Source organism: Phacochoerus africanus, chromosome 16 (genome assembly GCF_016906955.1).
Source record: "Phacochoerus africanus isolate WHEZ1 chromosome 16, ROS_Pafr_v1, whole genome shotgun sequence".
NCBI lineage: Eukaryota > Metazoa > Chordata > Mammalia > Artiodactyla > Suidae > Phacochoerus > Phacochoerus africanus.
In genome coordinates, this window is record NC_062559.1 from 19,864,055 (window position 1) to 19,891,124 (window position 27,070).

The following is a 27,070-nucleotide window of genomic DNA, read 5'->3' on the forward strand; positions in this document are numbered from 1 at the left end:
AGGTTATAGGAGCCTAGGGAGTTTATTATTCTAACAAGATGGAATGGAATGCAGCAAGATTTCAGCAATATTCTGAGATGGGAACTTACTGTCAATGGCCCACAGCTAATTAAATTATCAGTTGTTGATAATGAGAAACACTTGTCAGCTGAGGGCATCTGGGGGGCTAGGTGGCTGCCGTCTTAGGACAATACAAAAGGTATGAAGAATTCCAGGACACTAGGGTTCAATAGATGCTTCTGATGACACCGAATAACTCAAAGAGTTAAAAGAAAAAGAACTCAGAATCTGGTTCCTGGAGGTATTGAATTTTGAAGACTGCTGAAGTCACAGCTTCAATTCAGTATTATGTGAAAGAGACACACAGTGAAAAAGAGTGAAACTCTTATTAACTGGATTGGGGCTGGCTGACAAGACTTGGCAGACCCAAACCCTCAAGTCCTGGAAGTTTCCCCCTGCCTACCCCTTGTGAGAGGAAGCCTTCCTCTTCTTGTAGGAAGGGTGCTAAAAATGCCCCTCAGCGCTGAGAGGCTGGTAACCAGAATTCGATTCCATGATGCCTGCTGGGTGTGGGTGGATAAGCATAGGAATCAATGTAGGAAAAAGAAAGTATTTACCCAAGAAAACATCTTGTAGGAGTTTGATTATTTGTATTTTTAAAGCCTGGGAATATCTATTAGAATAAAACTTAAGGCACTCCAGTGAGTTCCCATCGTGGCTGTGGTAACAAACCTGACTAGTATCCATGAGGATGCAGGTTCAATCCCTGGCCTCACTCACTGGGTTAAGGATCCAGCGTTGCCATGAGCTGTGGTATAGGTCACAGACACAGCTTGGATTCCAAGCTGAGGTGGCTATGGCTGTGGTATAGGCCATCAATCACAGCTCTGATTTGACCCCTAGCCTGGGAACTTCCATATGCTACAAGGAGAACTTTAGTTCATTCTTTTGTTAGTTATTGGCCACCCCACAGCATGTGGAGTTCCCAGGCCAGGGATAGAATCTGAGCTGGAGTGCAACCTATGACACATCTGTGACAACGCCAGATCCTTGACCCACCAGGGATCGAACCCACATCCCTGCTGCTGCAAAGACACCATCAATCCCATTGAGCCACAGCGGGAACTCTGAGAACGTATTTTAAATAGGGCTGATTTTATTGATATGGGTGCTCTTGCCAGAGATTAAGTAACGGTTTGCTATTTCTCACAGCTCTGTATGTTTCTAATAGTTTGCTGTGTTAGCTGATGTGAGCTTGGATTCAACCTGGTTTGCATTAAAGAACAATGAGAGGCCAGAAATTCCTTGATGTGATGTAGAAAAAGGAATTCAAAGACTTTGGGGGACAAGATGCCGCCTCATCTATCATGTACCTCCTGCTGCCGTCGCCCACCTCTGTCCTTAGAGAAGACCCTGCATACTTGCACATCTCCAAGGCCTTGAGAAAGCACTGGAATGTTTAATAAGCTCTCTGAAGCCAGTAAATGGGCTCCAGTGGAGATCTCAGTGGAGAAGAGAGGATTCTGGGAAGCACTCAAGAAGCAGAAGCAAAGTCAGGCTTGGTAATCTGAACCGAGAACGGTTTGACCTTTTGAGATCCATGTCTGTAGTTAATTGAGGGTGCTCTGGAGACATTTTTCAAGCCTTCTGGCTGCGGGTACTTCTATTTGGGGATTTACACACTGTAAGTTTCACTTCCTCCGGGAGGAAGCCAGCCCTTACTTTGCCAGCCTCTGCTTTAGCTCAGGTACATCCTATAACCTGCCAAGCAGACTCATCTGCTTGGGAGTGAGCAACATAAGGAAGCCAGCCCTGCTGGAGTCTTGTTTTCCGGGCCAGATGGCAGCAGAAATGTCTGATTTTAGAGGACAGTGATGCAGATTCCTGTCCCAGGGTCACTGGTGGGAGCTGTGGTGTATGTGCGGTAGAGGGAGTGGGGTCCTTGTTGGCGCGTCCTGCTGTGGATGGGCTGTCATTCCCTGTCCTGGCTATGTCAGCCTCTAAGCCATTTCTCTTGCCTTTCTGAAGAATGTGTCAACCACTGGATATCTTTTTTTTTGGGGGGGGTCGCACCTGCAGTATATATAAGTTCCCAGGCTAGGGGTCAAATAGGAGCTACAGCTCCTGGCCTATGCCACAGCCACAGGAACACGGATCTAGGCAGCCTCTGTGACCTACACCACAGCTCACAGCAACGCTGGATCCTTAACCCACTGAGCAAGGCCAGGGATCAAACCCACATCCTCATGGATTCTAGTCGGGTTTGTTAACCACTGACCCACGGAGGGAATTCCCAGGATATCTTTTAAAATATGAAAATGCCTGAACTAGTGAGAGTTGGTTGTTGATGACTAGAAACTGAGGACCAATTTAGGGTCTCTAAGGATGAAATTGATAGGCAATAACTAAGGTCATTGTTCATCCAGAGAATGACAAGAGCCGGCTCTAAGGAAGACAGAGAATTATAGCTGCTCACCACTTTTTTTTTTTTTTTCCTTTTTAGGGATGCACCTGTGACATATGGAAGTTCCCAGACTAGGGGTTGAATCTGAGCTGCAGCTGCAGCCTATGCCTCACCTTATGGCAATGCTGGATTCTTAACCCACTGAGCAAGGCCAGGGATCGAACCCACATCCTCACAGAGACTATGTCAGGGAGCCACAGTGGGAAGCTGCTGCTAACCACTTTTCAATTCTCAGTCAATTCTCAAACCCAGAGCTCTTCGAATAAAGGAAGAGCCAGGACCCTTAACCAAGGACCGAATTATAAACGCTATAGAGCACCTACTCTAAGCCTTTCTCTTGGGCATCCCCAAAGAGACTTTATGCCATTTACAAGGATAACATGCCCTCATAAAAGGGAACTACGCTACCTTTCAGGGACCATGAGCTATTACTGACTCTGAGTTAACACCAGTCTGGGGACCCAAATGCTACTGTATAGTCTGCCTCTCAGAATGGAATCCCTCAGGTGGAGTCTTGAGTTAAAAAAACTGTTTCAGAGGAACACACAAAATATAACATCATTTGTCTAAACACTTCATCCCTATCCCAAACATGCATGTGTGTAAAAAAACCTACAAACTGGGATTTCCTGCTGTGGCACAGTAGGTTAAGAATCCAGCTGCAGCAGCTCAGGTGTGGGTTCAATCCCCAGCCCGGCACAATGAGTTAAAGGATCTGGCATTATCACAGCTGTGGCTCAGATTCAATTCCTGGCTCCGCGGGTGCAGCCATTAAAAAAAAAAAAAAAAAAAAAAAGCAGCAATTGCTTATGCATATTCCCTTCATCACCTTGTTCATTGCTCAGAAATAACTACTCTTGGAGTTCCCGTTGTGGTGCAGTGGTTAACGAATCTGACTAGGAACCATGAGGTTGCGGGTTTGATCCCTGGCCTTGCTCAATGGGTTAAGGATCAGGCGTTGCCGTAAGCTGTGGTGTAGGTTGCAGACGAGGCTCGGATCCTGCGTTTCTGTGGCTCTGGCGTAGGCCGGCGGCTACAGCTCCAATTAGACCCCTAGCCTGGGAACCTCCATATGCCGCAGGAGCGGCCCAAGAAATGGCAAAAAGACCAAAAAAAAAAAAAAAGAAAGAAAGAAAGAAAGAAATAACTACTCTTAGACGTATCTTTGAACAGTTATCTTCTAATCTCTCAAAAACATACTTATATTACTACTGCTTTGTTTTTCAGTTTGGGGTATTAACTATAGATTTCCCACTATAAAAGATGAAGATTTAATCCTCACATCTGCCTCTTCTCTCACACCTGTACCTAGACCATCCATACAACAGCCCTTCACCCATCCTGCAAATACAATTCTAGTTATCTTTTTTTTTCTTTCTTTTTTTTTTTTGCCTTTTCTAGGGCCGTACCCACAGCATATGGAGGTTCCTAGGCTAGGGGTGTAATCAGAGCTGTAGCTGCCAAGCCTATGCCAGAGCCACAGCAACGCAGGATCCAAGCACGTCTGCAACCTACACCACAGCTCACGGCAATGCCTGATCCTTAACCCACTGAGCAAAGGCAGGGATCGAACCCACAACCTCATGGTTCCTAGTCGGATTCGTTAACCACTGAGCCATGATGGAAACTCCAATTCTAGTTATCTTTGACTAAATCTATATTCTGTCTAAATGTACACAGTACTATGAATAACCACAGAGCATATACTTGAATTATATTTCTTTTTAGCACACTTTATGGGAGTTCTCACTGGGGCTCAGTGGTAAACCTGACTCGTATCCATGAGGATGTGGGTTCAATCCCTGGCCTCGTTCAGTGAGTTAAGGATCCGGTGTTGCTGTGGCTGTGGTGTAGGTTGGCAGCTGTAGCTCTGATTCAACCACTAGCCTGGGAACTTCCATATGCTGCGAGTGTGGCCCTAAAAAGGCAAAAAAAAAAAAACAAAACCAACAATTTCTTCCTCTTGAAGCCAATAACTATATCATTGTTTTGTTTGCTTGGTTTTACATACTATTCCTAACATACCCCTGAACCCTGCCGTATGTGTAAATCCCTTTGCAGTGCATTCGTGCACATTCCACCAATGTGATCTCTGTGGAGACAAATTTAGCAGCGTCCTCTCTCTTGTTCAATAAGAACTGACTGCTCCGCTGTTATTCCAGGCTCTCCCTTCATCAGCATCCTAGGTTCCCTTCCCTTCTCTCTGCATTGAACCCACCCCTTTCCTGGGTCCAGGTTTTCTTCCCTCTGAGGAACTTTGGTGGAGGGCATTCTCCACGAGTTCCTGAAGAAAGAGTGGTATGGGAAAATTTCATAACTTGCATGTCCAAAGTTTGGAGTTTTTCCTGCCTAAGGATGGAAATGATTCTACCAGAGGCACAAAAACCATTCCACTGATTGAAAACGGAGCCTGATGCTGCCATTTTGGTCTCAGGGGACTACAGTAATTACATACAAAATTACATACAAAAGGCGTCCCCGGAGTTTGAGTGCATTGACTCTTCCTATCAAAGGTAAAAAGTGTCCCTTCTACAAGATGAGGGCAGGGAGGAGTAGGAATGGAACATGGGTGATCCCTGAGATGCCTCTGCAGCACCTGCTCAGTTAACAGAAGAGCACATGACCCTACATATGCAAGACCGGCAAGGGCTTAGGTTTTTCAAGAATGAAGTTTTGTGGTCTCCCTACCAAGAGAAGAACCCATTGAGCTGAGGTGCTCTTCAAAGCAAGAGGTATATGGAACAGGTAGTGAAGAAGGAAAGCCATAAATACCAGCTACTGCCTTGTCACCAAGATCTAGAAACAAGAACTTCTACAGAGATACATATCATATTGCTATCACTTATATATGAAATCTTATAAAAATGGCACAAACGAACAACTTTGCAAAACGGTAACAGACTTGCAGCCTTCAAAAACAAACTTATGATTACCAAAGGGGAAAGGTAGTGGGGAGGAGTAAATTGAGAGTTTGGGATTAACATAAGCACACTACTATATATAAAATAGATAATCAACAAGGACATACTTCGAGTTCCCATCATGGCTCAGCGGAAATGAATCTAACTGGTATCCATGAGGACACAGGTTCAATCCCTGGCCTCGCTCCGACAGTTAAGGATGCAGTGTTGCTGTGAGCTGTGGTGTAGATCTCAGACCCGGCTCGGATCCCATGTTGCTATGGCTGTGGCTGTGGCTGGTAGCTGCAGCTCCAATTAGACCCCCAGCCTGGGAACTTCCATATGCCACAGGTGCGGCCCTAAAAAGACAGAAAAAAAAAAAAAAAAGGACACACTGTTTATAGCACAGAGAACTCAATATCTGTAATAACCTCTATGAAGGAAAGAGAAGCTGAAAGAAAGAATGCATGTATGGATATGTAAAACTGAATAATTTTGCTATACACCTGAAGCTAACACAATATTGTAAATCAATTATACTCCAATATAAAATAAAAATTCAATTAAAAAAGAAGTTCCACCTATATTTCTTTCTTTGCCGTCAAATGTATTTATTATTTATTACTTCATTATTGTACATAGAGTATATTTGTGGCATTTCAACTTACCATTTGGTATGGAAGTTTTGGAATATAAAAGCAAGATAGAAACAAACCAGAGGAAGAAAGGACATTGCCAAGTGAACCCAGATTTGGAAACAGATGCAGTAACTGAGGAGGCTTTGTGTTTTCTCTGTAAAGAAAGATCCCCCACCCCCAACCCAAACCCGGGGATTATGTTTAGTTGGAGATTTTTTTTTTTTTTTACTCTTTTCTAGGGCTGTACCCACGGTATATGGAGGTTCTCAGGCAAGGGGTCTGATTGGAACTGTAGCTGCCGGCCTATGCCAGAACCACAGCAATGCCAGATCCGAGCTGCGTCTGTGACCTATACCACAGCTCAGAGCAACTTAACCGGATCCTTAACCCACTGAGTGGGGCCAGGGATCAAACCTGCAACCTCATGGTTCCTAGTCGTATTTGCTAACCACTGAGCCACGATGGGAACTCCGGAGATTATTTTTTATAGTGAAAAAAATTATAGAATAAGAGTGTATGTGGGAGTTTGGGCAGTGTCAGAAAAGAACCCAGGTCTCACAGAGGATGGCAAGGAGAAACAAAGAATTGCCTCCAAGGAAAATGAGTAAGCAAGCAGATTGACTTACCTCAATCCCAAAGGAGCCCAAAGTAGACAACCAGAGTCAATGGATCAAAGCCAGACAGTCAGTTACTAACCGCACAGCAAACGGCAGGAGCATCAGCATGAAAGTACCAGTTACCCAGGCCCCAAGCCCCAAAGGGCAACGTGATGGGCCCAAGTGAAGGCTATGCCCACAATGGATTGCACCGCAGCAGGGGACCCAGGGCTAAGGACTCAGCAAACAGTAACCAGGCAGTAACCAAACCAGTGCCTCCCCCAAGAGCAAGTCATCTTAAGGTAGCCATGCGTTAGTCACCTTGACCTATTTAATTACTAAGTGAGGAGTTACAGAAATGGCTGAAGGTCAGAGGACAGTTAGGTCTTGAAATCTGGCTTCCTTAACAAGCATACACAGAGATGCTTGAGGCCCATGGCAGAGTGTCTCTCCCAACAGAGGGCAAAGGGTCAGACTATGGCAGACATTTGTTATTGTCAGCCACCAGACATCCATTCTCCTAATGGTTCTTTTGTACCAGCCCTCAATTTCCTTTGTGGAAACCAGCCTACTGCAGCAGTTGGTGAGATGTTCAATTATCCATCCTTACCTGAATCCCTGGAGCTGTTCCGGTGTCGGTACACTCCAAGGCTGGCTCTTCAACTGTCCCTCTGATTCTGTGAGCCAACCCATAGTCTTCCAATAAATTCCTTTTGGTTTAAATTAGAGTCAGCTTCTCACTGGCAATCAAAGAACTTTAATTTAAAAAAATGGTACCTCTTGGAATTCTCTGTGGCTTAGCAGCTTAAGGATCTGGAGTCATCACTGTTGTGGCCCAGGTCGCTGTTTGTGGTATGGGTTCAAAGCCTGGCCCAGAAACTTCTGCAATCCATGGGTGTGGCCAAAAATTTTTTAAAAATGGTATTTCTTCTCCAAGGGGTCACAGCTGCACCAAGGAAACAGACATGGAAGCAACCGCAGTGGTGTGAGAAATGGTGTAACAGAGGCACACACAGGGCACAATGGTAGCATAGAAGAACTCCAAAGAAGGACGAATAGCACGCGAGCAATAAGTAGAAAATGCAAGAAAAGTTATTTGAATAGAGTGAAGGCCGTGAAACACCCTTGCAGCATCTGAACACAGAGTGTGCTCTGGAAACCACAAGAAACTTGGCATGGTGGGCCCATGAGGTTCAAGGGGAGTAGTGGTCAGTGAAGAGGCTGGAGAGATAGGCCTGGTCATTTCATATCAAAGAGTTTGGTTTTATCAAGGGTGAAGTTGTAGTCAGATTTATGCTTTAGAAAGATGGCTTTTTAGATGTATAGAAAGGAAATGCATTGGAAAGAAATCAAATCAAAGAATCATCGAAAATATGGATTTCAGGAGTTCCCGTCATGGCTCGGTGGTTAACAAATCCGACTACGAACCATGAAGTTTCGGGTTTGATCCCTGGCCTCACTCAGTGGGTTAAGGATCCGGCATTGCTGTGAGCTGTGATGTAGGTCGCAAATTTGGCTCGGATCCCACATTGCTGTGGCTGTGGTGTAGGCCAGTAGCTACAGCTCCGATTCGACCCCTGGACTAGGAACCTCCACATGCTGCGGGTGCGGCCCTAGAAAAGACAGAAAGACAAATATATATAGATATAGATATAGATATAGATATAGATAGCCTTCAGAGTTAGACAGACTGGGTTCAAGCCCTGGCTCTGCAACTTGCTTCCTAAACGACCTTAAGCAAGTTCTTGAACCTTCCTGTGGCTCAGCTGCATCAGCTGTAAAATGTGATCATTAGAGTAGCTACGTCTCAATGACTTGTGTGGTTTGAGTGATCTTTGTGAAGTCTTAGCATAGTGTTTAGCATATAAAATATACTATACTATATACTAGTTACTATAGCAATATAGTAACACTATTATATGTTTGGCATAAGTTTCCAATGAAATTAGCTATCATCGTTATAATGAATCGGTGAGACCAGTTGGGGTTATCACAATAATCTAGGTGAGGGTTTATGAAGGCTTAAACCAAGGCCAAAACAGTGAGCCTGGGGCTCCCCTAAGTGTTTATAAATGCACTGTATGAGTAGAGTGATTTGCCATTCCTTCCGGGGTACTTTTGGGAGAGGAATGGGTACACACTACTAATGATACGAGGACAACAGGCGTCAGTTGGGAAGTGTGGCCATCCTTCACATTGGTCTCTTCTAAGTTCTGCATCTAGAAGAGGCGGTCCTTCTGCTGGTCCTCCACCAGCACCACCAATACTCAGCCTATCGGACTGTAACATGCTGAAAGGAAATTTGTTTTCTTTTTGTTGGAGGCAGGAAGAAACCAATAAACATGAGGCATCCTCTCAGCTCAGATGCCTTTTCTGACCCAGTCTAGCCAGGGTTTACGGCTCAGCCCCACTGAGCGGGCACAAGAGGAGGGCAGTCAGGTTCCTTCTCCCTCCCTCCATGGCTAGATTACCCACAGTGTCAGCCACAGGAAAGCACGTCCTCCAGCCTTGATTTGCAGGCGGGGTGGCTCAAATGTCACGCCAACCTAAATGGCTTCCCTGTGTCTCCAAAACAGGGCTCAGTCTCTCTCCCACCTGCTTCCTAAAAGCAGGTGACATGTCCATCTGTCTTGTTCTCTCTAATACACCAAGCATGTAGTACAGTGTCTGGGGAGTTCCCGTCATGGCGCAGTGGTTATAACGAATCCAACTAGGAACCATGACGTTGCAGGTTCGATCCCTGGCCTCGTTCAGCGGGTTAAGGATCCGGCATTGCCATGAGCTGTGGTGTAGGTTGCAGACGCAGCTCGGATCCCAAGCTGCTGTGGCTGTGGTGTAGGCCGGCGGCTACAGCTCTGATTTGACCCCTAGCCTGGGAACCTCCATATGCCGCAGGAGAGGCCCTAGAAATGGCAAAAAGACAAATAAAATGAAATAAAATAAAATAAAATAAAATAGTACAGTGTCTGGCACCTGCGGGAGCTTGATCAGTGCCTACTGAATGCTGGGGTAGTATTTCTCGAGTCCACATTCCCTGTCTGTCCAGAGACTGGCCAATGCTCCTGCCCAAGCCCTGATACATACAGACACTGTGTCCTCCAGCTGGCTTCCATTAGGTCCTGGGTAGGAAGAGGCAAATCAGTTAGGGCTTCCAGTGATGGGTGTAAGCCCCACCTTCATTAGCAACCAAAGCCAGGAGGAGCCTTCACCTCTTTACATTAACACAGGGGCAGGAAGACATATGTTCTTGCTTGAGGCAAGTGGGGCAACACAAAAATATCTCCCAGTTGGTTGCCATCATTCTCAGAATTTCTTTTACTTTGTGTGTACTGCCTCTGTTTTGTCATAGCCTTTTATTATTATTATTCCACATAGCATGTGGAAGTTCCCAGGCCAGGGATCAAACCTATGCTGCAGCAGTGACCCAAGGCACAGCAGTAATTATGCCGGATCCCTTAATTGCAAGGCCACCAGGGAACTCTGCCCCCAGCTCTTGGAAAAAGGAAGTTGGTTTTCTCCACAGGCCCTTTCCCCTGAATTGGCTCTCCTGGCTTTGCTCGGCTGCTTTGGGGCGTCAACCAAGCAGACAGAACATTTTTTTCCCACTTATTTCCCCAAGGAGTGAGCTATTGCTCCTAATTAGTCTTTCTCTCGCCTAGACCGCCCCCACACCCTGCAACAGTACAACCTACAGCAATTAGGGACTCACTTGGAGGTTTATTGGTGGAAATACAGAAGCGCCTTGTTATAAACACCATCTTACCTCTCCCATGGTTATTTGGGCCACAATAGGAAAAGAGCACTACAAAAAGCTGGAGCAAGTGCACCGAGCAAGGTCAGGGAAAGTCGGCCTGTTTCGGCCAGGTGTCAGGGTCCCAGAAAGTTCTCTCCTAGGGAGCTGGCTACAGGAGCCTGCAGGAAGTGCTCATCTGGATTCTCTTGTTCCCAGAAGCTGTGGCTTAAGGTGGCTCTCATGGGTATATTCGAAATGACTGGCGATGCCACTGGCGAGGGCGTCTTGTCGAAGCTGTTGGAATTGTCTATTTCAATGGCAGTGTTGGTGTTTCTGGAGTAGCCCGGGAATATCGGGGTCATTGAAAGCAATAGAAGAAAAAAGAAAAAGAAAGTACTGTTAGAAATCTAATATAAAAACTTTTTTAAAATTATGTCTTTTCCAGCACGAGTGCCTTGAACTCCGATGGGAATGTGGAAATGATGGGCACTGATAGCACAAACGCATGGCCTGATGTGTGTCTAAGAGCAGAGGAAGCCAAGCACCAGGGAGGCTGGAGCTCAGGCCTCTCTGCTGAAGGGGCACTGAAACTCCTCCAAGCCTTAAGCATTGCTTTTATGGGTTGAGAACTTAACACGTTATGTCCGAAAGGGAAGACCGGAACCCACTGGGATCTGCCTGAGGCTCCCTATAACCTGCCAGGTATAAGCATAATTGCAAAGAAAACCCCGAGACAGGTCTCCAGAACAATAACGACTTAAAAAAAAAAAAAATCACAACCACTTACATGTCTAGAAAAACAGTGTGGCTAAGATTTTTTAAATTTTTGATTTCAAGTGAAATACATGTGTATTTTATTTACATATTTATGTATGTCTGTCTGTATTTATTTATTTTTGCTTTTCAGGACTGCCCCTGAAGCATATACTTCTTAGGCTAGGGGTTTAATCACAGCTGCAGCTGCCGAATTATGCCACAGCCACAGCAACACACAACCCGAGCTGCTTCTGTGACCTACTTCACAGCTCACAGCAACACATGATCCTTAACCCACTGAGCAAGGCCAGGGATCCAACTTGCATCCTTATAGATACCAGTCGGGTTCATAACCCACTGAGCCACAACAGGAACTCCTATTTTTTTTAATTTTTAAATTTTTTGGCCATGTCCATGGCATGCAGAAATTCCAAGGCCAGGGATCAAACCAGTGCCACAGTAGCAACCTGAGCCAGCAGTGACAATGCCAGATCCTTAACCTGCCCAGCCACCAGGGAGTTCCTATATGTTTATTTTATTTTTATTTGTTTTTTGCTTTTTAGGGCCGCACTCATGGCATATGGAAGTTCCTGGGCTAGGGGTCCAACTGGAGCTACAGCTGCTGGCCTATGCCACAGCAACAGCAACAGCAACACAGGATCCAAGCTGTGTCTTCAACTTACACCATAGGTCACAGCAACGCCGGCTCCCTGACCCACTAAGCAAGGCCAGGGATGGAACTCACATCCTCATGGATACTAGTCGGATTCCTTTCTGCTGCACCACAACAGGGACTCCCATATGTGTTTATTTTAAATGAAAAAAAAAGCTATAAAAAATCATCAAAAAGAAAATAAAAATCACTCATATTAACTATTCAGAGATAAGTTCAGTGAGTTTTTTTTTCAGTGAAAGTAATTTTACAGTTATTGAGCCAGGGACTAGCAATATGGCCTAATAATCTAAAAACATCTTTGCCACAAAACACCTAGGAATGGGAAACAAAATATATCAACATGATTTTTTTTTTTTTTTGTCTTTTTAGGGCCGCACCAGCAGCATAAGGAGATTCCCAGGCTAGGGGTCGAATTGGAGGTGCAGCTGCCAGCCTACAGCACAGCCACAGCAACATGGGATCCAAGCCACTTCTGTGACCTACAGCACAACTCACGGCAACGATGGATCCTCAAGCCACTGAGCAAGGCCAGGGATCGAACTTGCATCCTCATGGATGCTAGTCAGATTCATTTCTGCTGAGCCACAATGGGAACTCCTAATCAACATAATTTTAAATGCTCCAATAAATTTACAAAAAGTAAAGAATCCCAGGGACCAAAAATTAAAGATCAGTGAAGTGTGAGCTAAAGCTGGGCTGCCTGAGGAACGGGCCAGTCTTGGCAACCCAGGCCTTAGGTTTTTCATGGCCCTGTGACACGAGAGAGAAGTTTGGGCCTGCGCTAGGGGCGTTGACTGAGGCATCTGCATAAATCCAGGACTTTGAAAGCCACCTTCATGGCAACAGGAGACATGAAGGAAATCCATTCAGTGCCATGGGCATCTGTATCCACCTGGATTCTGGGTCAAAACAAAAGTCTCTACTGAAAATTCTTATCTTTGGGACTGTCCCAATATTGGTTTGAGGTCTGGAATGATACATGATCCAAGAACTTCCAAGCTGAGAAACTAGTACAAAAAGTTCTCCTGAACTAGTAACATCTCTGAGGCACCTGACAGAAGCAAACTTACAATGGCTCTTTGGGGTCAACCCCCGCCCCTCTGATTTAGGCCAACATGAGTCCCCCAGGTAAAGGTCTGCTTGAGATAAACTCAGATAAAATATCACCGCTACAGACAGCTCCGAGGCCCACAGGGTATCAGTCTCTGTGTGAGAGGAAGCAGAAAGAAGCAACAGGGCATCTGATGTAACTGCAAACAGGAGAGCTCCCACATCTCCCGCAGGTTCTCATGGAAAGTGCTGCCGGCTAATTCGAGAAGAAGGAACCTGGAAGGACAAGGGAGGGGTCCATGGCAGACTGCAGAGGCTGGGGAAGTACGTGCCTTCAGAGCTCTCAAAACCACCAGAACATTCTCCCTTGCAGGACACAGCCTCACACAAGGAAAAAAACCCCACTGGAAATGGAATCCAAATTGAGCAGGATGGGAACCATAAAAGCAAAGGAAAGAGAAAGGTCAGCTAAAGAGTGGAAAGAGGAGCGCAGCTGGGGAACCTAAAACCAAGGCCTTAAACACTTCACAAAAACTGACACAAGAGGGAGCGCTAGAGCTCAAACCAGAAAGCTCCCTTGACAGGCCCCTCACACCCAAAGGTTTAGGAAAACCTTTTCACATAAAAACAAGCATCAGAAAAGGATCCCACACAAAATTATATAAGAAAGAAAGAGGCTATGCATATGGTAAAAACATATAGATAATGAATTCACACTAAAAAAGATGTGCCTGCAAAACAAATGAAAAGTGCAACCTAGCATTTCAGAATGAGCTGAAAGAAATTAAGGCACCGACAGAATACATGAAAGAACAACACAAGTCAGAATTGAAAAGATTTATAAACACAGTGATAAAACTGAGAAATGAATTAGACAGTTCTCTTTTTTTTGACCACAACTGCAACAGGTGGAAGTTCCCAGCCCAGGGATCGAAACCCACACCACGGCAGTGACCAGAACTGTTGGAGTGACAAGGCTGGATCCTTAGCCCACTGCACCACAAGGGAACTCCAATAATAAGATATTTCTAAAGAAACAACAATTACTTCCAAAGTGAAGCTTAAAACCAGCAAGAACACAAGAGCAAACAAGGTAAAAAAAATGACTTAAGAGAAATAAAAGGATAAAAGGGGGAGAGTTTCAAGAATAAAAAACAAAGAGGAACTCTCATTGTGGCTCAGTGGTAATGAACCTGACTAGTACCCTTGAGGACATGGGTTCGATATCTGGCCTTGCTCAGTGGGTTGAGGATCCAGCGTTGCCATGAGTTGTGCTGTAGGTCACAGACGTGGCTTGGATCCCAAGTTGCTGTGGCTGTGGGGTAGGCCGGGGGCTGCAGCTCTGATTCGACCCCTAGCCTGAGAACCTTCATATGCCGTGGGTGTGGACCTAAAAAAAAAAGAAAGAAAAGAAACAAAGAGAAAGTAGCAGGTAATTAGATAGCAAAGAGGATACAACATACTAAGAGCAAGAGTACCCAAAGAGGAAAATTGCACATTATAATTCAAGAAAACCATCTTAAAGTTGAAAAACAAATTTTAAAAAAAAGATTTCAAAGTACACGTGAAGGTGCCCCAAGACCTGGGAGAAGTGATCCAGCATGACCATCACCGGCGCCCCAGAGCAAGGCTACGAAAGCCCTGAGACAGAGGGTGTGTCCTGTCCTTGCCATAGAGCTTTTCCCGCTGAAGAAGAGAGGCTTCCTGGGACCACACAGAGACCCTGAGCAGTGGCCCCTGGGGTCTGGGAGACGCAGTAGGCAGGGGCACAACCCCTGCCCAGGAAACACGCAGGATGGGAGAAATGGGAGTGTGGGTTTCTTTGATGATGGAGTGAAGAGTATCCAGGGTGCACTGTCCTCCCTCCAGTGGCCGGTCAAAGTCTAAGAGGACACTTACGAGGACCAGACGTGAACTGTACTGGAGAGAGCGCCTGGAACCACTGTAAACCCTACCTGCGAGGACTCCCTGAGAGGTGAGGGGATTCTCACAGATAATGTCTGGGTGGCATGGATGCCTGCAGAGCCAAGGCCTAAGTGGGGGGGACCTTGCACTGGAGTGAGGTAGGGAACTTAAAGGACCCCTGAAAAGCACCTAAGAAAAAAGTCAACTTTAAAATTAAGAAACAGGAGTTGCCGTGTGGCCTAGTGGTTAAGGATCTGGCATTGCCACTGCTATGCCTCCGGTTCAATCCCTGGCCAGGGAACTTCCACACAGGTGCAGCCAAAACAAAACAAAACAAAATAAACAGAAGGAGAGATGTGATAACCACGTCCATCTTAATATAAGGTCAGGCTAACTTGTGGGCGATGATGTGATCAGTTCAGAGTTTTGACAATTTTCAGGCCCTGGACACTTTAATTTCAAAACTGATGCTGCTTTTGCAGTTGAAAGGGACCAAAGGACCTTTTATATTCTAAGAGAGAGCCCATATTCTTATGCGGCCGGCCCAGAGACCAGCTTTTATCCAGGGGAAAGAGGTAGTCTTCCCTCACTGAAAAAATTATAAAGGGAAGAAAAAAAATTTGTATTTTGATGATACCCTACAAGTTGTATTTGTGCAATGTATGGGTTACATGACCTTGCTGTAGTTATCTATCATTTGTCAAAGAAAGACTCTGAGACAATGACTTAGAAAATTAGTAAAACTGGAGTTCCCGTCGTGGCGCAGTGGTTAAAGAATCCGACTAGGAACCATGAGGTTGGAGGTTCGATCCCTGCCCTTGCTCAGTGGGTTAAGGATCCGGCGTTGCTGTGAGCTGTGGTGTAGGTGGCAGACGGGGCTTGGATCCCGCGTTGCTGTGGCTCTGGTGTAGGCCGGCAGCTACAGCTCAGATTTGACCCCTAGCCTGGGAAACTCCATATGCCATGGGAGCAGCCCAAGAAATAGCAAAAGACAAAAAGACAAAAAAAAAGAAAAAAAATTAGTAAAACTTTGGAGCCAGCAAAGAGGCCTCAGAATTGTGTTCCGCCAGGGACCTTTGTGAGGCTGGTATTGGAGATAGTCAATAGCTAACTCCATGGGCCTGCTTTATTACACTTCTTTGTGGTTCTTTTTTTTTTTTTTTTTGATCTTTTTGCCTTTTCTAGGGCCACTCCCACAGTATAGGGAGGTTCCCAGGCTAGGGGTCTAATCAGAGCTGTAGCTGCCAAGCCTATGCCAGAGCCACAGCAACGCGGATCCAAGCCGTGTCTGCAACCTACACCACAGCTCATGGCAACACCAGATCCTTAACCCACTGAGCAAGGCCAGGGATCAAACCTGCAACCTCGTGGTTCCTAGTCAGATTCGTTAACCACTGTGCCATCACGGGAACTCCTATTACACTTCTTTGAATAAATGTATTCATCCCTCACTCCTTCTACTGAACACCTTCCATATGAAAACACTGGAGTTTGCCTAAGGAGTGTTTGGATCAATTAGCCAGAGACCCTGTTGCCAAGGAGAAGCTCACAATAGAATTAAGTGGGAAAGTCACATGCTCAAGCCTAAAGTGAAAAGAATGAACTGAGAGGCATAGGCAGAGGGTGTCACTGCTCCTCCTAGGCCTCCATGCTGCGGGAAGGGAAGCAGAGCTGCCTGCATGGAGGACTCACCTGTCTGCTGTGAGCTGGGACTTTCCTGAGAGATTTGAGAAAGGGTCACTGGTTTGCTCAGCCGCCAAGAGCATGGAGCTTTCCCTGGGCTGGCAGGATAACGGGAGGCTGCCTGCAGACTAGATGGAGAAATTGACAGTCAGATGACCAGGTCTGTGCTCTGATACTTCTCGGACTCCTCGGGCCAGAACCTTGAAGGAACCCACTTGCATCTCCCAGCCCAGTTCTGGGAACCTGTTCCTTATACATTAAGCCCTAGAATCATCAGACCAAAACCGGGGCCTGAGCAGGATCACCTCCTCTCCCTGTTGGGCTCTGTGGCTACTCTGCCCAGAGCACAAGGTCTGAACCTTAGGAACCAGAGCGGCAGAGCTGTGAGAGCTGACTTTCGAAGTCTGTGGCAGAAGACCTAAAGGATACCACTTAAATGAGACAGGGAAAGTGTTTCGATTCTGAAAGCTGAAGGTTTAAGCAATCTGATTTATCAAGCTTTCCCTTCCTCTGCCTCTACCTAAGAAGGTACTGGGAAAGCAATCTGTGTGTCAAGAAAAAAAAAAAAAAATCCTTATATAAACTAAAAGGGAAAAGCAAATCCCGGGGGAATATTTGCAAGAACTTGGATTAAAGGCTTAAAATTCCTAATGTATATATAAAAAGCACTGTTTTACAAATCTAGAAAAATATTTAGAAAAACTCGAAGCTGCAAATTGAAAAACAGCCAAAGAACGTAACAGACAATACAAAACAATAATAATAATAACAACAATGTTTAAACTCAGTGGAAATCAAAGATATGCCATTTTTTACCCATCACATTAGAAAATTAAAATTCCTATTTCTCAGTTATGATAAGGATACAGTGACAAAGACACTCATGTTTATTGGAGAGAGTATAATTTGGTATGAACTTCCTGGAAATAACCTGGCAATATGTGTCAAGAGCCTTAAAAATATTCATACACTTTGAGTTCTGCTTCTAAAAATATATTCTGAGAAAATAATCAGAAATGTGGAGAAAGCATAAATGCTGTTTTAGCATCGTTTATAATAATGAAAAGTTAGAAACAACTCAATGTCTGATACTAGGGGAATTGAGAAGTAAATTTTAATTCATACAAATAAGTGAATAGCATGAAATTACCAAAATGATGTGGGAGTTCCCGTGGTGGCGCAGTGGTTAACGAATCCGACTAGGAACCATGAGGTTGTGGGTTCGGTCCCTGCCCTTGCTCAGTGGGTTAACGATCCGGCGTTGCCGTGAGCTGTGGTGTAGGTTGCAGACTCGGATCGGATCCCGCGCTGCTGTGGCTCTGGCGTAGGCCAGCAGCTACAGCTCCGATTCGACCCCTAGCCTGGGAACCTCCATATGCCGCGGGAGCGACCCAAGAAATAGCAAAAAGACAAAAAACAAAACAAAACTCAAAATGATGTGTATAAAGAGCTTTTAAAAGAAATGGATAATGCTTATGATATAATCTAAATTTTAAAAAAGCAACATTCAGAAATTTATGTATATTTAATGTCCTCAAATAAATAAATTAAAAATTAAGATGAGGAGTTCCCATCGTGGTTCAGCAGAAACAAATGTGACTAGTATCCATGAGGACACAGGTTCCATCCCTAGCCTCACTCAGTGGGTTAAGGGTCCAGTGTTGCCATGAGCTGTGGTGTAGGTCACAGATGTGGCTCAGATCTGGTGTTGTTGTGGTTGCGCAGGCTGGCAGCTGCACCCCTAGCCTGGAAACTTCCATACGTCGCAGGTGTGGCCCTAAAAAGAAAAAAAAAAAATAAGATGAAAGACTAGAAGGAAATATGCCAAAATGTTCCAAGTGATTGCTCGGGGCTGAAGAGAAGTAAGAGTTATTTTACCGTAATTTTCTGATTTTCTTTAGTGCAATTTTCTGATTTATACCTTTATAATACTGGGGGGGGGGGGGGAAACACCAAGAATAAAACAGCAAAAACCAGAAAACAAATTTTAAGTGAGTTAAGTTCTTGATCGCTCTTTTTTAGGAAAACAAAATTAATTTCCTTTTTATGTTTGTAGACCTCAATTTGCTCTGTGCAAATCGTTGACCCTTGAAAAAGAAGTCTGCTCGTCCCCCTCACAACGCTGGACTCTAATATCGTCAGTGCTTCGGAGGCATATGCCTCTGGCTCCCCACTACTTTCCTCGGATCTCGGGATCTTGCTGAAACTTACTGTTTCGGTGGAGCTTGGCAACTTGGGCACCAAGCAGTGAGAGAATTGGATTCTCCGGTCTTTGGTGGTGATGGACAGACCTCTCTGCAGAATTTTCACCAAGCGGATCCAGAACTGGAACACGGCCTCTGGGTGTTTTTCGTGGAGCCTCAGGTAGTAGATCTTTTCAGTTACTGTCCTAACCCTCAGGATGCGCTGGAGCCGGTCACAGATGCGTAGCTCTACGTACTTCAGGGGGAGAATTCTGGACAAAGAAATTCCCATGGTAGAGGTGCTTTTATTTTTATTTTTATTTATTTATTTATTTATTTTGGTCTTTTGGTCTTTTTTAGGGCTGCAGCTGAGGCATATGGAAGTTCCCAGGCTACGGGTCTAATTGGAGCTGTAGCTGCTGGCCTACACCACAGCCACAGCAATGCCAGATCCAAGCCGCTACACCACAGCCCACGGCAACACTGGATCCTTAACCCACTGAGCAAAGCCAGGGATCAAACCCGCATCCTCATGGATACTAATCAGATTCATTTCCCCTGAGCCACAAAGGGAACTGCAATGTGCCAGAGATTTTAATCAACCAGGCTCGTGCCTCCCTAGACACTTGGGCGACCTCACTAGGCTCCCAGCTCTGCTTGGGGGATGCTCCAGGGAGAAAGCGTGCAGTCTGAGAGTTGGAATGATTGCCAAGACTGACTTTTCTTGACTTTGGGAGTCTTAGTTATTAAGGAATCTGCCCACACCAATAACAATGGCTGATAGTCAGTGTATAATATCTCATTTAATACTCACAACAACCCTTTGACTGAGGAAAGATAGTAGGATTAATTCCAATTTACAGAATTTGAAACTGTGGCTCAGAGAAGCTAAGCAATTTGCCCGTTTAGATCTTCTTAAGTAGGAACTGGAACTAAGGTTTTCTGAGTCTATTTCCAGGTCTCCCTGGATGAACTGTGCTGATTAACTTGTGCTGAAAGAGTAAGGAAAAGGATGGAGCTCTCCTATACATCCAGTTTTTGGGTTTTTAAAAATCCCAACACCTCATAATCCTTTGGACTTGCATATTGCTTACAGTTCTTTGGAAAACTTCCAAGTCTATATTGACAAAATAAAAATAAGCAAAAGGAAGCCAAGTGTCTCAAAAACTAGGCCGTGACAGGGACTGGTACCCGCCTAAAGCACTAAGCGCAGTGCTTGGTATGTACAGATACTAAATAAATATGTTAAATGAATGAATGAATTCTACATCGTTTATACACTAAAGAACACTGTGGTTTTTTTTCCCTCTAAAGTCTAGAGCTGCAAAACAACGCAGTCATTCATCCCAGCCCTTTTGGTGCCTCCCTCGAGCCTTTCTTTACCTGCTGAGGGTGACGACTGGGGCACAGCCAGGTACGCTCCAGGTGGAAAACTGACCCTGGGGCCAGGTGACGTTGGCCATCAGGAGGATGTTGGGGAGTGGCAAGGAGGGCACTGAGGAAGTCACCCCAAGGATCACAGTGGTAGACCTTTCACAGACATCCATCCAGTTCCCCGGCTTAGTGACCTAGAAATCAGCCCCAAGTAATATGGGTTACAGAGAAGCAGAAGACAAGGGTGGAAAGATACAGGTGCTAGAGAATGGCAGGTGAATATGGCGACAGGCTTGGAGCACCCTGCTTCTTGCAGGTGTGCGGCACATGGGCTCGGCTGTGGCTGTGACCTGTATCCATCTGCCCTGTGGGTGTCCCCAGAGAGACTTAAGCTCATTGGCATTACTAATGTTAAAAGCATGTACCTATAAGTTAGTCCTTTGTTTTTGAGGCAGAGATCACAGTTTGAGGATTTTCAGTTTATGAGGCGGTCAGCATTCCTAATCCCTCGCATTGTTCAAGGGTCTACTGTGGCCTTAATAATCCTTATGCAACTAACATCTTTTTAAAACATGTTTTTCCTTTTTCAAACCAAGGAAATAAATGAATCTTTGCCTCGTCTGCTCCAGGCTTATCACTCTGGAGGAAAGCTAAGGTTCTTGTTCTGAAACTTTGCTCTCAAGGTATGCCCTGGTGTTTTTACGTAGATCATACGTTATATACTTGTATGACTTTTGGCAGAAACCAACAGCGATTATGGAGGGGAATGCTAAATAAAAAGAGAAAACAAAACATTAAAAGATAAATAAAAAATCAAAGCACGCACCTATAAGCAAAAAAAAGCTGAGCGGCACTGAAATGTTATCCCTCTGTCCTTGGGTAGAAGGCAGCACAGGTTTCTAGGAGGGAGGTTGTGCAAGGAAAGTCCCAGAAGGGGAAGAGAGTGAGGAAAGAGCCATTGAATGGGGAAGACTCAGGCAGTCCGACTTGAGGGAGGTTTGAGGAGCATACGCCAGGATGAGGGTCTTGTGGCTGGGTCTTGAGTGTAATGCGGACCTGCTCTCTTGCAGCACTAGGGCTGTGGCAGGACTGGGAGATAGATGCCTGGCGCTGGGGCACAATGTCTCAGCTAAGACACCCCCGCCTCACTGTCCAGGGCAGGTAGAGAAGCACTAGAACGGTGGCCTTTAAGGAACCACAGAGACCAGGGTAAGAAACATCTGAGGGGTGACCCCTATGTTCCCAAGACCAGAGGGCCTTCTCCTAGTGTCCTAGGCTTTGTAAGGTCATCGGGACCATTCATAGCCGGTGGTGGAACCAAGAACAAAGGGAAAGCCCCAGGAATGACGGAAATGGAAGTTCCCACAAACCTGAGTAGATGGTGCTCCGAGAAAAGTGAATTCTGATTGTGGAAAAAAAAAAAAAAGTAACATTTCTTGAAGCCCATGTTGAAGAATGAAATTTGTATGTGCTACAAAACACAGAGGGCCGCTCGGCCTGAGTAAGAGATAAGTGGTGTGGGCAGTGTTCCTTGGCGGTGACGACAGTGACAGTGATGCTGAGAGGGGAGAGAGGGAGCAGCATAACTATGTGGGTTGCATTATCTAAGTCAGCTTTTTAGGGCTGCACCTGCAGCATATGAAGGTTCCCAGGGTAGGGGTCCAATCAGAGCTGCAGCTGCCAGCCTATACCACAGCAATGCCAGATCTGAGCCATGTCTGCGACCTATACCACAGCTCATGGCAATGCCGGATCCTTAACCCACTGAGAGAGGTCAGGGGTGGAACCTGCAGCCTCATGGATGTTAGTCAGATTGTTTCTGCTGCGCCACAATGGGACTCCTAAGTCAGCTTTTAACTCTGCTGTGGGCCAGCCTCAGCAAGCAGGCCTTCCCTGTCCCTGGCACGGTCTGCGTCTCCTGCTGGCTGAGTCACTTAGTGTCTATCCAGAGGCTCTAAACAGTTTGAATATCAGCCCAAAGAGAACATATTAGGAGAATAAATTTGCCGCTGTAACCTTACACCCAAACAGACATGCCTGGAATTTGGCATCCCGAGTCTGGATTTCCCAAGTTCTTGCTCTTTCTCCTCTGAGCTGTGTGCTAGGAATGAGCGTACCTCCAAGCTGCCAGCTGATTGTCCAACTAAGCAGCCCTTGGGGACACCACAGGGACCAGGGAGGATCTGGAGCCATGAACCAGCTCGCTGAATCTGGGGGACTTCATCAGAGAGGAGCTCGCTGCTGTGGAGGGGTCTCCCAATTAAGTGCAACGCCACCTCCAATTGTTCCACTCTCTCTCCTATGATTCCTCAACCACTTTTCAACTCCACCAAGTGGACTCTTGACTGCAGAGCCTCCCTGTATTTTCTCCCTCTGCCTGGAGGGGCCTCCCCCTGCTCTTCCATTTTCCAGTCTCAGCAACACCTCAAAGGAAGCCTTAAGACCCTGTGCTCCGGGAAGCCTTCCACAGCTGCCTGTGTCAAGGAAGTGTTCCGCTCATGCTTTGGGGATCAGTTGGTCCAAACCTTCCGACGAGAAGCTTTCCTAACAGTCACCATTTGATAATATGTCCTTTACACCTACAAAATCATGAGCTTCTCAGCCAGGGACACTATCTGATCTTTGTATCTCCCGCCCCTGACACAGCCTGCAGACTGACCAGTTATGCAGTATCTGCAACTGAGCACAGGCGTTCACCAGCTACACCACTGGAGGGAAGGGGGCAGCCCCTTGGTGAGATGTCAAATGGATTGGAACGACCGTCCCACACTCCCAGTGGCTCCACGATTCCCAAGCAGCAAAGACTTCCACAGATCATATGACTAGTCGTCTGGGGAATGAGAGAATCTGTGCAAGGACCTTGCTCTCATGCAAGGCTATCTCTAAACCACCCCAGAAACAAGGAGGTTGGGTTTCAGAGCAGGGATCCAGACAGCTGCCTTCATGCCCTCGAACCAGCCAGTGTGGACTAGCAGCCCCAGAAGGGGGCCTATGGACCCTGCCTGAAGAGTGGGCTCTGCTGTCTCCTTCTGCAGGTATAACTCTATTTCCCCACAGCATCCGATCTGCGTGGAGCCCTGTGGTGCTGCAGGCACAAACTGAGGTGAACGTGGGATCCAGACCCTCTCGTTTTCTCTGGCTCTACTGGCTTCTTCCTCCCCCCCAGGGCTTTCAAAGGCCATGGCATTTTGGACCAACCCCTCAGAACAGGCTCTGGAAAGGGAAGGAGAGCTGGCCTTGAGTTGTGCAAGGTTACCTGGATAAAGTTGCTTTCAAACACCGCTGAGTTGGAGAACAAGTTGAATTCTGGAGAATGGATGAGTTGACAAAGAAGGCCATCTTCTACCCCAAGTTCCACTCCAGGGCCTGGTTCCCTGACCTCAGGTGGGAGGCCCCTGATTTTACTCATTGGTTCTTGGGAGGAAAGGGCTGGGGAACATCTCTGGGGCTCCACGCAGACCCAGCCCAACTCCAAGGTGTTGGTGTGACCACACTCCCCCTACCTCCACAGCTCCACCTCCCCTCCCGACTTGCAGGCTGTCCCCCAAGGCCAGGGAGCACCTGTCGGCTCATAATGGCAGGAATGACATCAAGGAATGTGATGAGTAACAACAGGAAAGGAAAAAAAAAAAAGAGGCAAGGAAAGTTGGGGATGAGCAGGGCATTTTTCTCCCCTTTCCTACTCCCTGCAAACTAGCAGTAACATAGCCTGCTCCATTTTTCCCCTCAGGCTCCCCTCACATATAAGGAAAAGGACTCTCCCAAGGTTACAGCAAGTCTGAAAGGGGGCCAGAGCAGCAAGGGAGCCTTCAATCCTCCTCACTCATGGCAAAGCCTCTCACAAAAACTTTCTCTGTGTGACCTTGGCATAATGTCAGGCCCTCGCTGGGTCAGGGGAGCTCAGGATGGGGGATAGCAGTTCAGCCCAGTCTTCCCTCCCCCATCTCATGGGATAAAATAAGAATTAAAAATAATCAACTAGGCTATTAAGCAAAGAGTCTTATTTATTTGGAAACTGTGAGCAAATGAGGAAGTGTGATATAGTGGTATGCTAGAGCATTGCAGGAAAGATCAAGAGAGCCAACTGTTAAATTTTCAGGAATTGTATGAGCCAGTTGTTAAACACAGCTATTATTGAAAAATTAATTATAGGAGTTCCCTGGCAGCTCAGCAGGTTAAGGATCCAGCATTGTCACTGCTGTGGCACAAGTTCAATCCCTGGCCCTGGAACTTTCATATGCTGCTGGTGCAGCCAAAAAAAAAAAAAAAAATTGATTATACAAAATTACAACTAAATAAGTTGGAATTTTAAAAAGGTAATAGGGGAGTTCCCGTCGTGGTTCAGTGGTTAACGAATCCAACTAGGAACAATGAGGTTGCAGGTTCGATCCCTGGCCTTGCTCAGTGGGTTAAGGATCCAGTGTTGCCGTGAGCTGTGGTGTAGGTCGCAGATATGGCTGGGATCTGGCGTTGCTGTGGATGTGGTGTAGGCTGGCGGCTACAGCTCTGATTCAACCCCTAGCCTAGGAACCTCCATATGCCGTGAAAGCGGCCCTAGAAAAGGCAAAAGGACAAAAAATATTTAAAAATAAGTAAATAAAAAAGGTAATAGGAGTTCCGTCGTGGCACAGTGGTTAACGAATCCGACTAGGAACCATGAGGTTGCAGGTTCGATCCCTGGCCTTGCTCAGTGGGTTAAGGATCCGGCGCTGCCCTGAGCTGTGGTGTGGGTCGCAGACACAGCTCAGATCCTGTGTTGCTGTGGCATAGGCTGGTGGCTACAGCTCCTATTAAACCCCTAGCCTGGGAACCTCCATGTGCCGCAGGTTTGGCCCTCAAAAGACAAAAGACAAAAAAAGAAAAAAAAAAGTAATGATAAGTTTTGGTATTTATTACTTTTTTTTTTTTTTTTAGGGCCATACCCAAGGTATATGGAAGTTTCCAGGTTAAGGGTGGAATTGGTGCTGCAGCTGCCTGCCTACACGACAGCCACAGCAATGCGGGACCCAAGACATGTCTGCAACCTTCACCATAGCTTGAGCCAAGGCCAGATACTTAACTCACTGAGCAGGGCCAGGGATGGAACCTATGTCCTTATGCCACATTCGTTTCCGCTGAGCCAAGATGGGAACTCCTTTAAAGGTATCATCTAAATCAGCAAAGAAACTGCCTGCCATTAATGAACAGATAAAGTTCCAACATGCAAATTTGTTACTTCACATTCACCTTATTCATTTAATGAAGGTGGAAAAACTAGCCAATATCCATGTTGGAACCACACCGGTTTGCCAGTTTCACAGGTTGGTTAGGCATTCAAAAGTTTGGAGCTCCCGTTGTGGCTCAGCGGTAAACAAACACAGCTAGTATCCATGAGGACTCGGACTCCATCCCTGGCCTCGCTCGGTGGGTTAAGGATCTGGTGTTGCCAGGAGCTGCAGTGCAGACTGCAGGCTTGACTTGGATCTGGCATTGCTGTCACTGTGGCGTAGGCCGGCAGCTGCAGCTCTGATTTGACCTCTAGCCTGGGAACTCCCATACGCTGAGGGTGCAGCCCTAAAAAGAAAAAGAAAAAGACAAAAGTTGGACAAAAATCCATGAAAGCTTTCTGTGAGAATCAAGTGACTATCTGAAAATGACAATAAAGAGTATTGTATATTCTGTTGTTGGTTGTAAACTGTGTGGTATACATAAAGTACATTTTAAGTAAAAATTTCATAAAGTAAAATTAAGAAAGGAACATGTTTACTTATATGTATTAAGTATATGTATATATATAGAATATATTAAGTGTGTGTATACACACACACACACACACACACATATATGTATATATATTCCCCCCCAGGAGAGCTGGTTATTAAACATAAACATTGACTAGCACCCACTGCAGTGGCACCCATTCTCCCACCACAATCTCCTATTCCTGATTCCAGGATAAAAACTTCCACTTAAAGCCTTCCTCAGGCTGCATGAAGTTGAGGAGGGATGAGCCATTAGTTCTCCCTCTCAGGCTCTGGCTGGACAGCTACCAGGCTCTCTCACTTTAGTGCCTGGTCAAGGAATAAGCCAAAACGGTTAGTCAGTTTTCTCGTCCTTTAAACTCTCAAGTCAGGGGAGGGAGGAATTGGGAGGGTGGGAATATTATATATAGACCACTGTATAAAATAGCTGATTTACAAGAACCTACTGTATAGCACAGGAAAATCTACTCAGTGGTTTATAACAACCTCTACGGAAAAAAAGAATGGATATATTTATATGTATAACTGAATCGCTTTGCTGTACACCTGAAACTAATACAACATTGCAAGTCAACCATACTCCAGTAAAATTAAAAAAAAAATAAAAAAGAACTCGGAATTCCCATATTGGCATAGTAGAAGCAAATCCAACTAGGAACTTTGAGGTTGCAGGTTTGATCCCTGGCCTTGCTCAGTGGGTTAAGGATCCTGTGTTGCTGTGACTGCAGTATAGGCCGGCAGCTGTAGCTCAGATTAGACCCCTAGCCTGGGAACCTCCATGTGCCATGGGTGTAGCCCTAAAAAGGAAAAACAAAGAAACAAACAAACAAAAACGAACACACACTGCTGCAGTCCACCCATGACTGGGGTTAAATCTCCTGGTGTTTCTCTTATCATCCAGAGGGAAACCTGCTTCTCGTTGTTCCCCCAAAGCTATTACATCAGAGCCTCAGGAGCTTTTATCTCATTAGCCCATTTCTTCTTAAGACCTGCTCATTAGAAAACTTTTCTTTTTTATTAATACAGAGTCTATAACGCCAAGATTTTTTTTTTTTTAATGGCCTGCAGCATATGGAAGTTCCGGGGCTAGGTGTTGCACGGGAGCTGCAGTTGCTGGCCTACGCCACAGCCATGGCAACATCTGGATCTGAGCTGCATCTGCGACCTACACCGCAGCTTGAGGCAACGCCAGATCCTTAACCCACTGAGCGAGGCCAGGGATCCAACCTGCATCCTCACAGACACTATGCTGGGTTCTTAACCTGCTGAGCCATAAGGCCAGGATTTTTTTTTTTTTTTCTTTTTGAGGCCAAATCTGCAGTATATGGAAATTCCCAGGCTAGGGGTTGGATCCAAGCTGTAGCTTCAAGC

The 27,070-nt window shown here is 45.8% G+C and overlaps 1 protein-coding gene across 1 annotated transcript; it reads right to left on the minus strand.

Moving 5' to 3' along the window:
- Positions 1–10,327: 10,327 nt before the first annotated feature.
- GARIN1A (golgi associated RAB2 interactor 1A) lies at positions 10,328–23,442 on the minus strand. The gene is made up of 5 exons (XM_047763815.1): positions 23,215–23,442; positions 19,968–20,152; positions 18,613–18,856; positions 16,411–16,529; positions 10,328–10,664 (listed from the first exon to the last, which is right to left on the minus strand). Exons 1-5 carry the CDS (start codon positions 23,365–23,367, stop codon positions 10,466–10,468), a joined length of 900 nt encoding a protein of 299 aa, XP_047619771.1. The 5' UTR covers positions 23,368–23,442; the 3' UTR covers positions 10,328–10,465.
- Positions 23,443–27,070: the final 3,628 nt, after the last annotated feature.

Bases quoted from the DNA above. Each gene is read 5' to 3' on its own strand.
- GARIN1A (XM_047763815.1), bottom strand. From the start codon at position 23,367: ATGAGTAAAATCAGGGGCCTCCCACCTGAGGTCAGGGAACCAGGCCCT. The intron at 16,530-18,612 runs GTAAGTTTCAGC...TTCTCCATCTAG, and splicing joins TGCCAAGCTCCACCGAAACA to TCTGCAGGCAGCCTCCCGTT. The intron at 10,665-16,410 runs GTGAGTCCTCCA...GGGCTACTCCAG, and splicing joins TCCCAGCTCACAGCAGACAG to AAACACCAACACTGCCATTG.